This window comes from Staurois parvus, unplaced genomic scaffold (genome assembly GCF_062004578.1).
Source record: "Staurois parvus isolate SC_StPar_1 unplaced genomic scaffold, SC_StPar_1.0 ptg000088l, whole genome shotgun sequence".
Lineage (NCBI taxonomy): Eukaryota > Metazoa > Chordata > Amphibia > Anura > Ranidae > Staurois > Staurois parvus.
This window is the reverse complement of record NW_028317884.1, coordinates 2,349,647-2,368,672: the sequence shown is the minus strand read 5'-3', so window position 1 is coordinate 2,368,672 and position 19,026 is coordinate 2,349,647. Positions and strand designations below refer to the sequence as shown.

Below are 19,026 nucleotides of genomic sequence, written 5' to 3'. Positions count from 1 at the left end.
ATACATTTTAAATTTTTTTATTGTAAAACTCGCCATGGTTCTACCGAAATACATTGGACGGTCTACTTTCCAAAAAGGGGTATCTGTACTGTCTTGGCATTTTTGGCTCTCAAGAAATGAGACAGGCAGTCAGTACATCAGAATTGATAAGATTTTCATACTACATTTTGGCCTAAAATTTAAGAAGAAAGATCGTTTGCACAATTTTAGAACAGAAACGAAGAAAAATACTTTCTTTCAAAAATGTTTGGCTTTTTTTTTGTTTATTTAGCAAAAAATAAAAAAAAACCCAGTGGTAGTTAAATACCACCAAAAGAAAGCTCTATTTGTGTGAAAAAAAAAGAATGATAAAAAAAGTCATTGGGTACAGTGTTGCATGACTGAGCACAAGTGTGACAGTGCAGAAAACGGGCCTGGGCAAAGTGTCCCGTATTGAAGTGGTTAAAGCGTGTGTAAACTCTTAAAACAAAAAAGTTTCTCTTACTTGCTTTCTTTTGGTCTTTCAAATATACCATTGAAAGCATTTGAATATATCTGTTGAACAACTGCAATAAAAAAAAAAAGTAGCTGTTCAACAAGCCAGAAAACTTGTGGGTGAATATTTTTCTATACTCTCTGCCTCTGGACTGTTAACCATTGGCATGGTTACCGTGCTATCTCTGGACTACAAAACACCGCCTCCTGTTATGGAGAAAAGAGAGGTTATGCAGTCCTAACAAACTCCCTGTCTTGGGGGGGGGGGGGGAAATGCTGCACAGTTGTCATCCTAGGACAGGATGTGAGTTATTGGTAAGTTAAAATAAAGTGGGGAAAAAAGAAAACTAATGCAGCCACCACATCTAACCACAGGTAAACAGCAATAACATCATATTTTGTTCCTGATTTTAGATATGCTTGAATACATCATTAATAAATGTATTTTTAAAATGAGCAGTAAAATGTCCTCAATTTGACATATTAGCTTCTTACAATTCCAGCAGAGTTCAGATTAGGGGAAGGAAAAGCAGCACAAGGAACCAGTCAGTTGTGCTACAGTGCTTATATGCCAACAAGGAGCAAGCTGACAGGATGACAGCAGAGTGACAAAGATGACATCCTGCTGCTTCTCCTTTTATGCTCTAATCATGGGCTTGAGGATGAACAAGACCTGTAAGTGTTTAACTGCAGCTGAGAAAAAAAACAGGTCTCCTGCCCTGGCAGAAAGATCAGTGCCGTCTGACAGAGCAATGTAAATGATAGACATGAATAGGCAAATACACATCCTTTGGCAAGTAAAACAGCTCCATATATACATTTCATGTTACCCTGGAGTTCAGTTTTACTTTTCAACATCAGTACACTATCAATAAAGTAGTTAGTGGCTTTTCAGCTACAGCAGAGCCAACAGTGCCCAGGTCTATCTAGGGAGAAAAAGGCTGCCACCATCTGCCATACTAATGTTAGTATCTCTAATTTCCCCTTAACTGCTAGGTAAGCAAGGACTGCCAGGTGACTGGGAAATAACCTAGTGAACTGGTTATTATTGAACCCATAATTAGCTACATGGTTCCCCCGCTGTAAAGGTAACAGCATTTTACATGATGCAGCTGCGGGGGTTTTCCCCTTACCTTGCGTTTGAGCGTTGGTTTGGTGAGAATAGGTGGGGACTCGGAACGCAGACTGCGATTTTCTTCGTCATCTTCTTCATCCTCCTCCTCCTCCTCACTGCTCTCACTAAACCTTCTTAACTGGGAGCGTTCACTCTCATACCGCTGGGAGAGCCTTTCCTGATGCTCTAAGAAGTCTCTTCTTAGGATAGAGTCTGCCAGTCTCTTCAGTCTCCCTCTCCGAGAGCCAGAACGGCCACGTTCACCATTGCGCCTTGGAGGTCCTGGGACTTCCCTTGCCAGTAAGCGCAGCAGATCGGCACTTCTGCTGGAAGCGGAGCAGGGAGCCCGTCCACGGCGCCCTCGTCTCCCTCGACGTCCTCTTCCTGAAGGTGGGTTATTAGAGGGTATGCTTTCCCGCAATAAATCCTGAAAATGCCGTGGATTTGGAAAGCAAGGTACTGTTGACTGTGGACTGAGAGGCCGCGGAGGTGGACTTTTCTCCTTCTCCAACACAGGGCATGCGTCTCTCTCTTTGAAATCTAGAGACATGCTTCGTAACACTGGTGTCTGTAAATGAAGAAAGATTCTCTCACTATCAAGGATTAAAGAGCTAACAAATTAAAAGGCATATAGACTTTATACTATATAAAGCTATGGTTTGTATACAGAAACAACCAGTTCTGAACAAAGGATTAAAGGAGAAGTATGCCAAAGCTTGTTTGGCTGTAGTTCTGTGCATCACAGGAGTGAAATTCGTTCTGCACTCCTTGACCTGTTTTCAGCCAACAGCGGACTAAACTCCACTGTTGGTTGATGTCACTCAACCGATCCAGGCTGGGGAAAGACCGTGACCATATACTCAGGATCCACCCAGAAGCCTAGACCGACACCTACCTCAGCCTCTCAGCGATTCGCTGAGAGCCGAGCCTGAACCAGCAGCTCCCACCCCCTCCACAGCCCAGTGCTCAATTGAGCACTTGGGGGAGGTGAGGTGGCAGAGCATACAGTGAACACGGACAAGCTCAGAACGGCAGGGCAAACTGAGCTATTAGCGGTGTCTGATCGCTCAGTTCTCACCCTTAGAGGTGGGGAACAGATACAGCATCAGATCTATGCTGCATCAACCTAGGAAGGTATGATTTAAAAACAATATACATTTCCATACTTCTCTTTTACGCTATTAGAAAAAGTGCCACAGTTAATGTCGTTGTAAAGGCTGAAGGTAGAAAAAAAAAAACCCTCAGTGCTGTATCCCACCCAGTCCCCTTAATAATCACCTAAGCCCCCTCTCGATCTAGCGATGTGCAATGGAGTATCGGCTATCCCGGGACTCTCTTCTCATTGGCTGATACAGAAGCGGGAGCCATTGGCTTCCTCTGCTATCAATCACAGCCAGTGAGCCAATGAAAAGAGGGGGCGGGCCAAACCACAGCTCCATGTGTCAATGGACACGTGGAGCAGCAGGTGCCCCCATAGCAAGCTGATTATTGTGGGGACACCCGACAGGAGGGAAGGGCCAAGAGAGCCTCCAGGTGACCCAAGAAGAGGAGAATCTGGGCTGCTTTGTGCAAAACCACTGCACACAGCAGGTAAGTATAGACTTTTTTTTTCTATAAAAAAAATAAGCTTTTAGAATCACTTTAATATTTAAATACTGAGCCTTTGAGAAAGTAGATTGGGACGCAACGCGTCAGATGGGCAGTGACCTCATCACGCTGGCCAACGCTTAGATGCCATTTTGGAGGGTTGAGTATGCCAATAGCCTGTTACATGCCTCTAAGAACTTTTTTTAACACGTGAATGGATTTTTAACTTTGTTATGGAAATAAACTAGCGGTCTCCACTATTGCATGTTTCTGTTTATTGGGGGGGGACGGGGGGGGGGGGGGACGGGACTGTTTCTCATAAAGGATTATGGTATGAGGATAAAGGATATTTGATTTATGTTATACTGGAAGCGCTTCACCAGTGTTTGATATAGGATATTAAAACACTAGCAATTAACCTAAAATTCAAGCACATAATATGCAAAGACAATTTGACTTGAATGAAAGCAGTATTATTGTCCGATAAAATACACCTTTCATCTGTACACAAAGTATGGTCACTGGTTTTGGACAGAGGAGAGGAATTAGAACCCCAGTTTTTATTGTTGTCTGTGACCCCGTTAGGGAGATTCAGCCTCTATTTGTTCTGGTGACCATTATCACTGAGAGTGAAAGTAAAAGAAAATCCCACAATTTTGATGGTCATCAGAACAGGAAGAGAGGAAAGCTTCCAATGGAGATGCTAGTTCTGGTGCCCTGGTGTCAACTATGGATTGCCTCACTTTGCTGATATTACCTCTCACTTCCTCTTTTGGCTGAGGGACAGTAAGTAAAGAGAAATCTATCCAACACAGAAAAAAAAATACCCCAAAATATCCTAACAGGGGTTTTAACCCTACCTTACTCTATCCAAATTAACAAAATGTCTTCATTTCCACTTTAACTGTAAACTAAGAGTAGGTAGGCCTTGAACAGTGACCTTTCCATACAAAACACAAATCATGCATCCTCCTTTGTAAGAATAAGGTTCAAGGCACCCTCTAAAGTGTCGATATTGTCACAGATGGGCATCTCCCAACAACCTCTAGTGGTAATGAGAGTGTGAGCATTCCAGTACTTCATAAAGCAGTCACATGGAAAATTTCACCTATAAGCTGACAAACTTTAGTAAAGCATCACCTAAAGTTGTAAAAGATTTACCAGGACTGTACACAAGCAGATCCTGCATTTAAAGCGGCATGCTGTCTAGCGGCTCAGAACAGCAGCACATCTCTCATGCTTTCCATGGACCACAAATAAGAACCTCCTAGTACGCCTGCTCATCTGCAGCCTACTATTGCGACTTACATTGTTTTCTTTAAGGGGCTGCCCTTCTCCCTCCTCTTCCTCATCTTCAGACTCCACTTCATCATCAGATACCACAGAGTTGGTCACTATGACAGGTGTCCACCTCAAGGCCTCTGGGTCTACTTCCACCTGCCGCGGCCGAGCGTGCAGGCGGCTCATGTGGGCTTGTATTTGTTTTTCTCGGCGCACCATCACAATCCTAAATTGAGACAACAAAAAAACCATATAATAAAACTATTAAAAATAAAAGAAAGCACTGGATAGGAAATCAAGGAATTTACTGAAATCATACCGTTCTCCTCGTAACTCGAGCATGTGCAACTGATGTAATGTAGCTGCAATGTCCTGGGGACATATCCCCGTCAGTTTGGTAAGTTTCTTGATACTCAGCTGATGGTCCCGGTTGTGGTGTAGACACTCCAATACCACACTCTTCCAATAGGCCATGTAAGATAGACGGCCAAGGTCTGAGAGTGGCTTTTCTGGAGAACCAGCTTGACCTTCACGCTTAGACAAAAGATAACCTAAAACATAAAAAGATACCAGTAAGGCACCAGCACTCAGGGCAAAAACTTGGCACGTCTTTCTGTGCCAAGAAAGGGGCATTCTGGAATCTATGTCAGTTTAATTTAGCAGGACAAGACAGATAGTGTCACTGGTATCACTGGAGTAGACACTGCCCCCTCCCTCCCATTGTCTCCTGTCCTTACTGAAGTCTATGAGGAAGCGGCCGTATCCTTTTCTCTGGTATTGGGGAAGGATCATGATGCAGGACACGTTGTACTTCTGTTGGCAATGCTTCTCCTGAGGACAAATGAGACACAGCAAAGTGTTACAGCATAGGACTGGGCCTTCAATTCACACAGCGTGAAGATAAGAAACATTACCAACATACACAGACAACTATTTATCTCACACAACCAAATAACTTCATTTTTAATATACTATAAGTAATATAAAAGAAAAACAATTTTACAGACCCTGCACTGTAAACAAAATGCACACCAGATAAAAAGTTCCTCTATAACAATTTATGCAAAAACATCTGATCTGACTAGATCACATTAAAACTAATTAATATGCCTTGCTGATCTCAACTGCTTAAATACACTTCCATGTAAATCTCATAAGTGCTACATTGAGGGGTTTTTTGGGAGCGGTTTAAAGGAAACTTGTACTAAACTACTGCTTGGCTGTCTTCCTCATCTGGACTTAGAAAGTAATGGCTTTCCTATGATTTTACTTACTGTATGTGTGTTATGAGGCAAAACCAGAAACAGCCAGACAACTACCATTTCCAGAAGCAGGTCTGCAATGACCGCTCACATATTTACCTCAGTAATGGTTCCCTTTAAGCCCCCTTTCAGACCTAGCCATTATAGGACACTGTCGCATCGCTGTGCTTTTCATTGAGAATGGCACACCAACGCACATGTACAGTAGGTGCCAATGGACCTGTATTACAGCACACAAGATACAAGATGTGCATTGTATATAGAAAAAAATTATAAAATATATTACATAAACAACCTGTGCTAGGCAGATGACACAACACTCATCACCAGCAGCAAAGAAGATATGCTGTATCAGCTGAGAAAAATTAAAATCGAGAGTCATAACATGGGATTAGAACTGAATATAAACAATTTTGAGCTTGATGTTGACAGAACAGAAGTTGCAAATCATATTAATCTCCTTGGCTCTCTCAAACAAGAAAGCTAAAAGCAGTGATTATATATTCCGCAGAATTGCACTTGGTAGCTACACAACGAAGACTCAACAAAGTTTTCAAATGCAAAGAAATTACATTGAAAACAAAGATCAGACTTGTCTAAGCTCTCATTTTCTCAGTTGTCAAGCTGGACACTACGGAAACAGGATAGAGATCTACTCACTTGAGCTTTGGTGCTGGAGAAGGAATTTATGTGTGCCATGGACAAGCTCATAGAACTAATATCCGGTTTGATCCTTTACAAAATTTGTGTGCGCGTGTATTTAATATATAACATTTCCTACCTATGGACAATTGATGAAATCAACACACAGCTTTTTTTAGGCAGTAGCACAAATACTTACCTGTGATGTGCCTTACAATGAGAATGTATCTCCACCAAAATTAGTTATGGATGAAAAATCTCATTTTTCCTCATGACCACTACACTGTAAATCCTCTAATACAACATAACTGAATGCTTATTGTTCAGCTACACAGGGATTATTTTAACATCAAAATTTCTCAAATTTACACCCTGCCCTCTAGTGGTCATACAAAAAAGTTCATGTATATGGTTTTTCTGCGATGGGAGGAGTAAGATATCCTTGCTATTTATATTCAGTTAGAGCAAGGAATAGCGGATTACAAGTGTGTGTCATCAGCCTCTGTACTGATCACATTTGGGCACCTAAGGAGGCATGAGTGAAGGAGACACATTGCAGTTTAGCCATCTGGAACCTGCATTCTACAGAAGAGAATTACTTTTTTGCACTCACTGTAAAATCCTTTTCTTAGAGTCCATTGAGAGACACAGAAATCTACTGTTGCCTACAGGACTGGACACTGGCAAAAATAGTATGATGCATTCCAGGATGACCCCTCTTACTCCCAGCATGCCTCAGTTTTGTCGTAAAACGATACCAAGAACACAATCATAAACAAGGGATTGGGACCTGTGTCCCTCAATGGACTCCAAGAAAAGGATTGCAAGGGGAGTACAAGAGAATTATATGTTCTTGTCCATTGAGGGACACAGGAAGTTGTACACGGTTGAGTTGTCCAAAAGTAGTCCAACTGAGGGGTGGGCAAAAGCAAACAAAATGCTAACAAGTCCAAAAAAAAACCAAAAAACAAAACAAACAGCAAAGGAGACTGCCTGCAAGAGCTGCCTGCAGAACCTTATGTCCGATGTGGAGAACACGTGTGTAGTAAAACTTGTAGGTGGTGTCAACAAGAAGGTCAGGTGGCAGCCTTGCAAACATAAGAAACAATGGCCTGATGCCGAAATGCTCAAGAGGTATTTGCAGATCTAATGGAGTGTGTCTTAAGGGGAATGGCTTGAACCGGACTCTTGAAACCATAAGCTTGCATAATGTCTGAGCCACTAAGAAATGGCAGCTCACATTCACAAGGACAATCAAATCACAAAGTCAGTCAGTCTTTCTGAAGGATGGAATGGCCACAAGAAACTCTCACAGCCCAAACTACATACAGGCAATGCAAGGTGATCTCTTTCTGATGAACTGAAACCAAAGAAATAGACCAACAATATTCCGGTTGAGGTGAAAAGCCAAAACTACCTAAGGCAGAAAGTTCTAGGCCTCAACACCACTGTGTGCAAACCCAGAAAGGATCCTTTACAGTAGAAGTCTGCTAGCTCAGAAACTCGCCTCACAGAGGTGATAGAAACAAGAAAAGCAAACCTGCAAATGTGAACAGGGTAATATTTTCAATAGGTTCATAAGGCATTTTTTTTCTTCTCTCAGTCAAAAGGGAAGTGAACAGGGGGAGCTACGTGACAAACTTCCAACACTAAAATCTTGATCAAAGAATGAGAAGCAACAGTCTCTGGAAAATGATAGCAAGAGCAGAGATCTGACCCTTGATGGTGCCAATGACCAGATGATAATCAAGACCAATCTGTAAAAAGGAAAGGATTCATCCCACTGACAATTTTGTGGGGTTAAAACCCCTTGCCTCGCACAAAGCAATGTCTGGAAAGCACAACATGCAGAAACCAGAGCCTTAAAGTCACATTTCAAGCTAGCCACACAATATCCAGTATGGTGGTATCCAGGTACATGATTCTGAATTCAGAGTATATGCCAATCAGGATAAATGCCAACTAGAGACCAGCTCTATCAGAGATGTAGGAGGAATCTTGATTGAAATAAAAAAAGAAAGCTAGAAATAAAGCTTACTTTTCTCAGCAAAGCTGAAGAGACACCTCACATATACACTAGCAAAAAGTGGAGGCAGGAGGAATAATCCTGGTCTGGCTTACAATTATTTTTGTTTTTCAGTGTCCAACCCTCCTGTTAGGTGGCAGTGTAACAGACAGTATATGATCTCCTGTGTCCTTCAAGTGATAGAAAACTTCCACTGCACACAATACAAAATATGGTACTAAAAAGCATAGCTGCAACTGTCTGCAAAATACAAACCTGTCAATATTACTGAAAGGAGACAAATTCTCTGCTTCACGTTTTTAGACAATGAAAGGAAGAATTTGATTGAAAATTATGGACAGTATCTTGTATAGGGTTCACTTTTCGTGTTACCATGAAAAACGTTTTAAAATGTGTTTCAAATTGAATTTCACTATTACTATGATTTAAACCATAACTTCCATTCATACAGACCTTCTTAATTTTGGCATCCTCTTGCACATTCTTGCTGCATTTCATTCGGTATCACCGAGTTGCCAGTATTGTTACTTGTGCCTTAAATGATCCAGTTATATGTGCAAATAGATCAATAGATAGTCCATTCCTACCCAAAGTCCAAGCTTTCCACAAGAATAGTGAATTCACATTCATGGTGAGGACCAAAGTAAGGAGGACACTTTAGCTTACCTAGGTGATAGCCACACAAAGCCCTTCTCTTATGCTGACTGAGAGGATATCCCTTTAGACTGCCACAACTGTATTGAGACACTGCATTTTGTCTCCTTTAAACCAAACATGCGTTTACCCGGGTATTATCCCTTCCCACCAGAATATTCATGCTTTCCTTACGCTGCTGCTCTACAAGGAAATACAGCCCTGAGTAATCTCAATTTGAGTTTGCTGCAGGAGGAAACACACACCCAAGTGACATCGTCAGGCCAGTTACTATGCACCAGCTTAGTAACAAGCATTTCACTGAGTTCATGTTTTGACCCTAGCACAGCTGCAATGATCTACTGGAGCCTCACTAATTAGTTTCTCTTGTTTAAAATTGTTGCTTAACCTTGTCCAAGTTACTGAATTGGATTCCCTAGATCTGTTCTGCTTTAGCATGACCTATGCTGATGAAAACTACTGGAGGGGAGCAGTTGTGAAACACTAAAATATGCCTCTAAATTGTTACCTTTTGCAGGTTGGATGCTGAAAACTACACTTTTATACGATACTCTGAGCCACTGTCACCCACAACACAAGTCATCAAAGACTTATAATATGTGGTCCACATAAGTATGTAATATATGGTACATATATAGTAGTTAAAGTGGTTGTAAAGGGTCAAGGTTTTTTTTTTCGTTCTATGCATGAAGGTAAAAAAAAAAAAAAAAAAAACACCTCTGCGCAGCAGCCCCCCCCAAATACTCACCTAAGCCCCCTCTTGATCCAACGACGTGCACTGGAGTCTCAGCAGTCCCTCTCCTCATTGGTCAATCACAGCTAGTGAGCCAATGAGAAGAGAGGGGGTGGGGCCAAGCTGCAGCTCCATATGTGAATGGACACACGAGGCAGCAGGTGCCCCCATAGCAAGCTGCTTGCTGTGGGGACACCCAACAAGAAGGAGGGGCCAGAAGCACCAGCGGGGGACCGGAGAAGGAGGAGGATCAGGGCTGCTCTATGCAAAACCACTGCAGAGAGCAGGTAAGTATGATGTGTTTGTTATTTAGAAAAAAAAAAAAATTGCAGAGCATAAACTTTTCTTACCAAATCCCTCTCAAATTGTACCCAAAGCCAAAACCTTTTTGGGCAAAATGTGGAAAGATTAGAAATTCTATTGGGTAATAATTGCTGTCTGTGTCCCCGTTCTCTACTAGTCCTGGTGATCATGGTCTCCAGTACAGAAAGTACAGTTTTGATTTGTCAAAAATAGAAGCGGGAGGAACTTTTCCTATGGGGAAACATTCTGGTGACAACTGTCTTCAAGGGGATATTTGCCTTGGACAGGTCCGCTCTTACCTTCTGCTCTGCAAAGAGAATCTCCACGATGGGACACAGAAATGCAAACAAAAAAAATAAAAAATAGTTTTGAGTCCAGGGAGGAACACAGATTTCTGTCACCTTCGCCTACAGGAGGATCAGACATTGAAACTAAAACTGCTGACTCACAAAGTGGGGTAGAATTAGAGGGGAGGTGTTCAAGGGGTGTGTCTTCTAAAGCTTTGTCAGTGTCCAGTCACTTGAAGGTACACGCCTATAACCGATGGCATATGAATATTATGCCCATGTCATACACTGGAAGATTAAGATACATTTTGGCTTGTCATGCTGTAAGAGCAATACATTTAGCAATTTTTAACAAAGCTTTGTTTTTCTTAGGATGTAATAAAGATACAGAAGCTCATGTTGATTATCTAAAAGGTGGGACATGTGGAAGTGTGTATTACAATCAGGTCAACCATTAAGTCACAGGAGAAGCGTGCAAAGACCTCTACTAAATCACAGAAATACAGTGGTAGGTGTGGTTTACTGCACAATAGACTATACTGATAAAGTTTAAGGTCATTGTGACACCAACACATTGTCATGAGTGTTCATAACTCTTCCAAGTCAGCCCAGCCATCTGTATTAGGCTGGAAAAGAAGCAGTTTTATGTAACCCTTTTTCTGGGGAGCACTTGAATTAGAGGTTCTTCCCAGTGCCATAAACTCACCTTAGAGAAATAGCCAACCAAATGACAACCTTTTCCATCATTCTGGGTCAGCACATAGAAGAGGAAGGGTTCCACATCATAATACAAGGTCTTGTGGTCAAGGAAGAGCTTGGCCAGAAGGCAGAGGTTTTGGCAGTAGATCGTGCTGACCTTTCCATCCACCTAAAGAGGGTTTTAAACAAGAGTGTGAAATCAGCTTTTAATTATATTAGAGAAAACTGCTGAAATGGCTCAGTATATAGAACACCTCCAAGAATTCTCCAGAACATAAAAGTTAGAAAGTTGGACAACTGAGGGGCAAGAGAGCGATGCATTTTTATTCTTTTGAGGGCAGTGATAAACGCCGAAAAATTCTGCAAAGATATCTTACTGTTAATGTTTCAGAGATATTTATGATGATGGTGGGCGATTCAACAAACCATTCAGCTTCTAAAGCAAACCTCTGCTTTTCCTTTACTGGCTCAAAGAAGATACCTGGCATATCTGGGTATGAAGGAGCATCCTAATCAATGTGCCAGCATTGGGCCAATCAGCTCTGTCACACGAGGAGTCCTATTACTCTGTGAAGGCTACAAATCCAGGGACTGCTTATACAGGGCTTTTCATTTGCTTCCCATGGCTGAAAAGGAGCAGCATAGCAGTAGAAGAAAGGTAAGAATGCTTCTGGGAACATCTGCATTAAAAAGAGAACCTATTGCTTTTCTCTGCATGAGCAAAACAAAAACTCACTTAACCACTTGCCTACCAGGCACTTATACCCCCTTCCTTACCAGGCCAATTTTCAGCTTTCAGCTCTGCCGCACTTTGATTGACAATTGTGCGGTCATGCAACATTGTACCCATATGAAATTTTGATCATTTTTTTCTCACAAATAGAGCTTTCTTTTGGTGGTATTTAATCGCCACTGGGCGCTTTACTTTTTGCGCTATAAATAAAAAATTGCCAAAAATTTGAAGAAAAAAAAAAAGTTTCTTTGTTTCTATTATAAAATTTTTCAAACAGGTAATTTTTCTCCTTCACTGATGTGCGTTGATGAGGCAGCACTGATGGACACTGATAGGCGGCACTGATGGGCACTGATAGGCAGCACTAAAGGGCACTGATAGGCAGCACTAAAGGGCACTGATAGGCAGTACTAATGAGGTGGCAGATAGGCGGCACTGATAGACAGCACTAATGAGGTGTCACGGATAGGCGGCACTAATATGCAGCACTGATAGGTGACACTGATGATGGGTACTGATAGACGGCACTGACTGGCATCACTGCTGGGCACTGACTGGCACAACTGCTGGGCACTGACTGGCGGCACTGCTGGGCTGCACTGGTGGGCACAGGTGGGTGGCACTGGTGGGTGGCACTGGTGGGCACAGGTGGGTGGGCACAGGTGGGTGGCACTGCTGGGCACAGGTAGGTGGCACTTCTGGGCACAGGTGTGTGACATTGCAGAGTGGCACAGGTGGGTGCACTGCTGGGCACAGGTGGGCGGAGCTAGTGGGCGCACTGCTGGGCACAGGTGGGCGGAACTTGCGGGTGGCACTGCTGGGCACCGATCATCAGGGCACTGATGATCGGTGCCGATCCCCGCTCTGACAACTGCCGGTTCTCGGCAGTACTTTCCTCACGATCTGACAGCGTGAGGAAAGTGCAGCCGAGAACAGGCACTTGCATTTCCCTCTGATCAGCGTGTCATTGGACACCGCTGATCAGGTGGTAAAAGGCCGCTGTGATTGGCCTTTTACCACATCACGTGATCAGCTGTGTCCGTAGGACACAGCGATCACGGAGATCGACGGGTGCGCGCCCCCTGGGGCGCGCAGGAGAGCGTGTTCTGGGGGGACGTCATATGACGTCCACTCAGAACTGGCCGGCCGCAGTGCAGCCGTCATTCGGCTATCTGCGGTCGGCAACAAGTTAACCACTTGCCAACCGTGCTATAGCCGAATGATGGCTACAGTGCGGTTGTTCAGTTCTGGAAGGGAATCATATGACATCTCTCCACAATGCGCTCTCCTGCACGCCCCCAGCGGCAAACACACGGCGATCTCTGTGATCGCTGTGTCCTACAGACACAGCTGATAACGTGATGTGGTAAATGGCCAATCTCAGTGGCCTTTTACCATGTGATCAGCTGTGTCCATTGATAGAAATCACTGGGTAAATACAGTTGCTGGTTATCGGCTGCACTTTCCTCACGCTGAAGAAAGTGCTGCCGATAACCGGCAATTATCAGAAAAGAGATCGGCACTGATCATCAGTGCCCAGCAGTGCCACCCACCAGCGCTGCCTATCCTTGCCACCTCATCAGTGCCCAGAAGTGCCGCCTATCAGTGCCCAGCAGTGCTGCTTATCCATGCCACCTCATCAGTGCCCATTAGTGCTGCTTATACGTGCCACCTCATCAGTGCCCATCAGTGCAGCTTATCGGTGCCACCTCATCAGTGCCCATCAGTGCAGCTTATCCGTGCCACCTCATCAGTGCCCATCAGTGCTGCCTATCCGTGCCCATCAGTGCTGCCTGCCTCATCAATGCACACCAGTGAAGGAAAAAAAGTACCTGTTTGCAAAATTTTATAATATAACCAAAAGAAAGCTCTATTTGTGTGAAAAAAAATTATAAAAATTTCATATGGGTAGAGTGTTGCATGACCATGCAATTATCATTCCAAGTGCGACAGCGCTGAAAGTGGAAAATTGGCCTGGGCAGGAAGGGAGTATAAGTGCCCAGTAGGCAAATAGTTAAAGTGTTACTAAACCCACAACAGTAAAATCAGTCTGCATATGCAGTAAAGCATGCTTGTTATACTCACTGTGGAACCAAAGGGGTTAATCCTCTGCATTGTGTAAAAAGGCTGTTTGATCCTGATTTCTCTGATCCTCCCCTTCTTCCAGTGCTCGCTCCCCCCCCCCCCCCTTATCTCCTAATAAAACATATCGTGTGGAGACAGACACTCTGTACATGCTCAGTTTGGGGTGTATTGCTAGAGAGGGTTTCTTTTTGCTTTGGATAGTGCATTGTAATCAGAACAGGGCCAATCAGCAGTCAAGGGTTCTGCATTCTCCTAGAGCAGAAAGAAAACTCCTCCTTAAAGCTTTAACCAGTGCTCTGCTGAGCAGTAATAGAAGTCACAAGACTGTTTGAACTGTTGATGGGAAAAGGTATTTAACAGTTTATATTTACTAAAATATTTGCATTTCCATGCTCTGTATAGTGTGGGAGACCAGATATAGTGAATGCAGAGTCCTGGGTTTAGTAACACTAAAGGTTTAAAAGGCTAGTTCAAGTCTAGCTCATACTACACATATACCGCATCTTACTAATGTATATGCTGCCAGCTGAACAGCAAGCTTGTTAACATGAAATCTACTTTACAACAGCTTTACGCTATCACAGTAGTTGCCATTTGCTTTAACCACTTGCCATCCTGAGGATTTACCCCCCCCCCCCCCCTAATGACAAGGCTTCTTCTTGCTACTCGGCGCTGCACTATTTCAACTGATAATTGCGTGGTCATGCAATGCTGTACCCAAACTAAATTTACATCCTTTTTTCACACAAATAGAGCTTTCTTTTGGTGGTATTTGATCACCTGTGCAGTTTTTATTTTTCCCGCTATAAACAAAAAAAGACCAAAAATTTTGAAGAAAAACGATATATAGTAAACTTAAAGTTAGCAATAAATTTAGGCAAAAATGTATTCTGCTACATGTTTTGGCAAATAAAATCCCAATAAGTGTATATTGATTGGTTTGTGTGAAAGTTATTGCATCTACAAACTATGCTACAGATACTGCAATTTATGCCATATTTTGCTATACAGCGCTACACTAGTTTAACTGACAATTGCGTGGTTTTTTTCCCCACAAATAGAACTTTCGGTGGTATTTGATCACCTGTGCGCTATTTTTGGCACTATAAACAAAAAAGACCAACAATTTAAAAAAACTATATTTTCTCATTTCGGTCATTAAAAAAAATCCCAAAAAACTAAAATTTTGTCATAAATTTAGGTCAGAATTTATTCTGCTACATATTTTTGGTTAAAAAAATCCCAATAAGTGTATATTGATTGCTTTGTGTGAAAGTTATAGCGTCTACAAACTATGGTATAGAGAATGGAATTCACATAGCATTTACTTTCTGACTGCCTATCACATTTCTTGAGGTGCTAAAATACCAGGGCAGTACAAACACCCCCAAATGACCCCTTTTTGGAAAGCAGACACCCTAAGCTATCTGCTGAGAGGCATATTGAGTCCATGGAAGATTTATTTTTTTTCCACAAGTTTTTGGAAAATGACAAACTTTTTTTTTTTTTTTTTTTTTACACAATGTTGTCATTTAAACAATATATTGCTCACACATGCCATGGGTATATGTGGAATTACACCCCAAAATACATTCTGCTACTTCTACCAAATATGTGGATACCACATGCATGATACTTTTTGGGAGCCTAGCCACATACAGGAGCCTGAAATTCAATGACCACTTCAAAAGCCTGAAAGTGCGCAACTTCCTCATCTCACTTCCTCACTACCCATCACAGTTTCGGGGGCCCTGAAATGCCAAGACAGCACCAAACACCCCCCCCCCCCCCAAATGACTCCTTTTTGCATAGTATTTTGAATATTTAATTTTTTCTCACAGCATTTTGAAAAAAAAAAAAAAAATATATATATATATATATATATATATATATATATATATATATATATATATATATATATTTATATAAAATATGTTTGTTTTCTTTCTTCATTTTCCAAAAACTTGTGACAACAAGATCTACAAAATACTCGCCATGCTTCTTAAATTCCTTGGGGTGTCTACTTTCCAAAAAGGAGTCATTTTTGGGGGGTTTGGTGCTATCCTGGCATTTCAGGGCCTCTGAAACTGTGATAGGTAGTCAGGAAGTGTAATGAGGAAATAAAGCCCTATAAAAGCCTGAAGGTACTTATTGGATTTTGGGGTCCTGAACTTGGCCAGACTGCCGAAAAGTCTCACACATGTAGTACCCCCATACACAGGAGAAGTAGCAGAATTTATTTTTGGGAGTAATTCCACATATACCCATGGCATGTGTGAGCAATAAATTATTTAATTGATGATTCTGTGTAAAAAAAAAAAAAAAAATATTTTTTTGCCATTTTCCAAAAACTTGTGGTAAAAAAAAATATTCTTCTATTGACTCAACAATCCTCTCAGCAAATAGTTTGGGGTGTCTACTTTCCAAAAAAGGGGTCATTTTGGGGGGTTGGGGCATTTTATGCCAACCATTAGAAGTTTTTGCCACACATCATACACTCTAACCACTGAAGCCTTTGTTTTGCTGGGGAGTATAGACATCTGCAAATTTTTGGTTAAGGCGATTTATGAGTGGCTGAATTTTGTGGAGCCAGTCAAATTCAGGGTCACCCCGAGGACGACAGAGCGTGTTGTCATCATAAAACACATTATACTCTCATATCTATGCCTGGCCATGGCAGCAGAGAACACAGGCATATGAAGAATCGAGTCTGTGGACCAACACAACCTCAATTCAATTTTTTTCAGTAATGCTCATGTTGAGGGTTAGGCCCAAAAAAAAAAAAAATGTAAATTTGGAAACCGTAATGGGTTTCAATGCAAATGGTCTGACAAGGTTTGAGAATTTGGGTTGGCGGCGATAAATTGTTGTGCATAGAAATTGCTTTCATCCACAATCAATGCATACAGATCTTCCGTGAAAAAAAACTCCAAAAAAATCAAGGGGTTGTAGTTAAATTCACTGTTTCCACCTGAATTCCGGGTTGGGCAGTGGAATGGGGGAAGTACAGGTGCTGCAGAATTTGTGGGCTGCCAATCAGGATTTGCAAGTACATCCAGAAGGATACTAGAGGCTCTACGGGCCTGTGTGCATATTCTTGGTGACTGCAGGACACTATTTGTGCTCGCCACCACACTGGCTTCTACTGCACATATGGTACTCGCCACGTCATCAAGTGATACTGCAGTGCTGGTATGTGAAAGACCAGGATGTACTAGACCACTGGTGCTCGCCAGTTCACCAAACGGTAGAGCGACACTAGTACTGGCACTCTGTTGCATATGAGGGTCATCAAAATTACCCGCAAGTGCTAACAGACATCAGGCCTGATCCTGAGAACATTGTTGTTTTGTGTGCAATGTATCAAGTGACAGTGACCTACTGACACTGCACTTGCTGGGGGAGAAGGTGAGGGGGTAAGCGTAGGGATTAAACCGCAGGTGCCGGGGCTGATCCCACGAACGCTGTGTTTTGGGGGACACTATACTAATGTGAACGCTGGTATAGTGCTGATCTGATCAAAGATATTGATCCGTTCACACACTATACTAGCAATGGAGGTTTATTGTGTATGAGCGTATTCCTGGCAATCAAGGGGTTAAAATGTGATTACTGGTGTACTGACGGGCAATCTGATGCCATCTGGGAGGGGCGTGAAAACCATGGGAGCGCGAATCACACATATATATATGTGATTTTGCGCATCCGTGCCGCTGCGTAGCTGTATTTCTGCTATAGGGTGGCCAGGAAGTGGTTAAAGAAGCGGTTTGCATTACTTTAACTGACAATTGTGCGGTCGTTCAACGCTGCACCCAAATGAAATTATGTCCTTTTTCCCCCACGAATTGAGCTTTCTTTTGGTGATATTTGATCCCATGTGTGGTTTTTAAGCGGTTAAACAGCAGAGAATAGGAAAAGAATGCAAAAGGTTAGCCCACTTTCTGGAAATCTTGGTGCTCCTGAATGTGGTGCTTTAGACCTGCATTGCAAATGAGTTTTAGCGAGACATCTCGTTCCTACTGTTGGTTTGACATGTCTGAAGTTGGCAAGTGTGCTGCTAAGGACTGGTCAATCCAGTTATCAGTACTGTAATTATTGCCCAACAAGCACAATTTACTGCTTACAGTATGTGTTGCCACCGGCTTAACCCCTTCGCTGCCAGTCATATTTGGCATAATTTTTTTTTCTTGCACACGTTTAAAAAAATAATTTTAGGCCTGAAGATTACACAAAACCCCAAAACCGTTATGTATTTTCTGAAAGCAGACACCCTAGAGAATAAAATAGTGGTAGCTCCAATTTTTTATGTCAGATGATATTATTGCAAAGGTCTAGGAAATGCACAATTTCAGTACAAATCACACTAAAGTGAATTCTAGGGCAAACAAAAGCAATACATTACCCAAATGTTTAGTAAAATATAAAAGAAAAGGTTGTGGCAAGTCAATAGATACCCAGCATGCTAAACCTTTAATTTGTGTGCGACTATGAAATGGAGTCAAACTTCAGTAGCCTTTATTTTCTACAGACGCTTCAATAGCCCCTACAGGTCATCAATTTAGAGTTATGGAGGAAGTCTGGTGCTAGAATTACAGCTCTCACTCCGGCGTGCGAGGCGATATGTAATTTGCGCATATGTGGGGGTGGGGCTCAATTTTTTGGTGGGTGGATGTTATGTGCCTGGGTGTAACTATTTATTTTTACAAAAAAAACTTTTTTTGTCCAACACATAGGGGACACAAAGTCCCCTATGTGATGATGTTTTGGCAACAGGTTCTCTTTATTATGATATGCAGGGTCTAAAAGACCCTGCATGTCTCCCCTGTGCTCCATTAGACGTATTGCAATGCAAACCATATTGCAACCAGAGACCGGGGCTGTGGAAGCAATTAGCGGCAGCAGAGCCATCTGACTGCTTCCACCTGACAGGTAGGAGTCTGCCTGTCCGTTTTATACACATTCCTGGCGGCTGCAGCCACTGGATTGTGTATAAAACCCCGTTGTCAAGTTCGTACGTCCCAGCAGCGAAAGGCTAAAGCAGACCTTTTTACTTTTTTATCTATACCTTCATACAAATTTTATGAATTTTTAAAACAGTCAAATTTTTGCCAAGGCACTTTGTGTAGCAGCGTGGTTGGACAGTTCC

At 42.3% G+C, this 19,026-nt stretch overlaps 1 protein-coding gene across 2 annotated transcripts in view; it reads right to left on the bottom strand.

Moving 5' to 3' along the window:
* KAT6A (lysine acetyltransferase 6A) overlaps positions 1-19,026 on the bottom strand; it is a 93,697-nt gene that overhangs the window by 8,462 nt on the left and 66,209 nt on the right. For both annotated transcript variants that reach the window (XM_089670258.1, XM_089670259.1), the window contains 5 exons: positions 11,070-11,231; positions 5,194-5,287; positions 4,776-5,007; positions 4,484-4,682; positions 1,608-2,156 (listed from right to left, as the gene is read on the bottom strand). In XM_089670258.1, the coding sequence (XP_089526384.1) occupies positions 1,608-2,156; positions 4,484-4,682; positions 4,776-5,007; positions 5,194-5,287; positions 11,070-11,231 (1,236 nt within the window). The remainder of the gene's footprint in view (positions 1-1,607; positions 2,157-4,483; positions 4,683-4,775; positions 5,008-5,193; positions 5,288-11,069; positions 11,232-19,026) is intronic.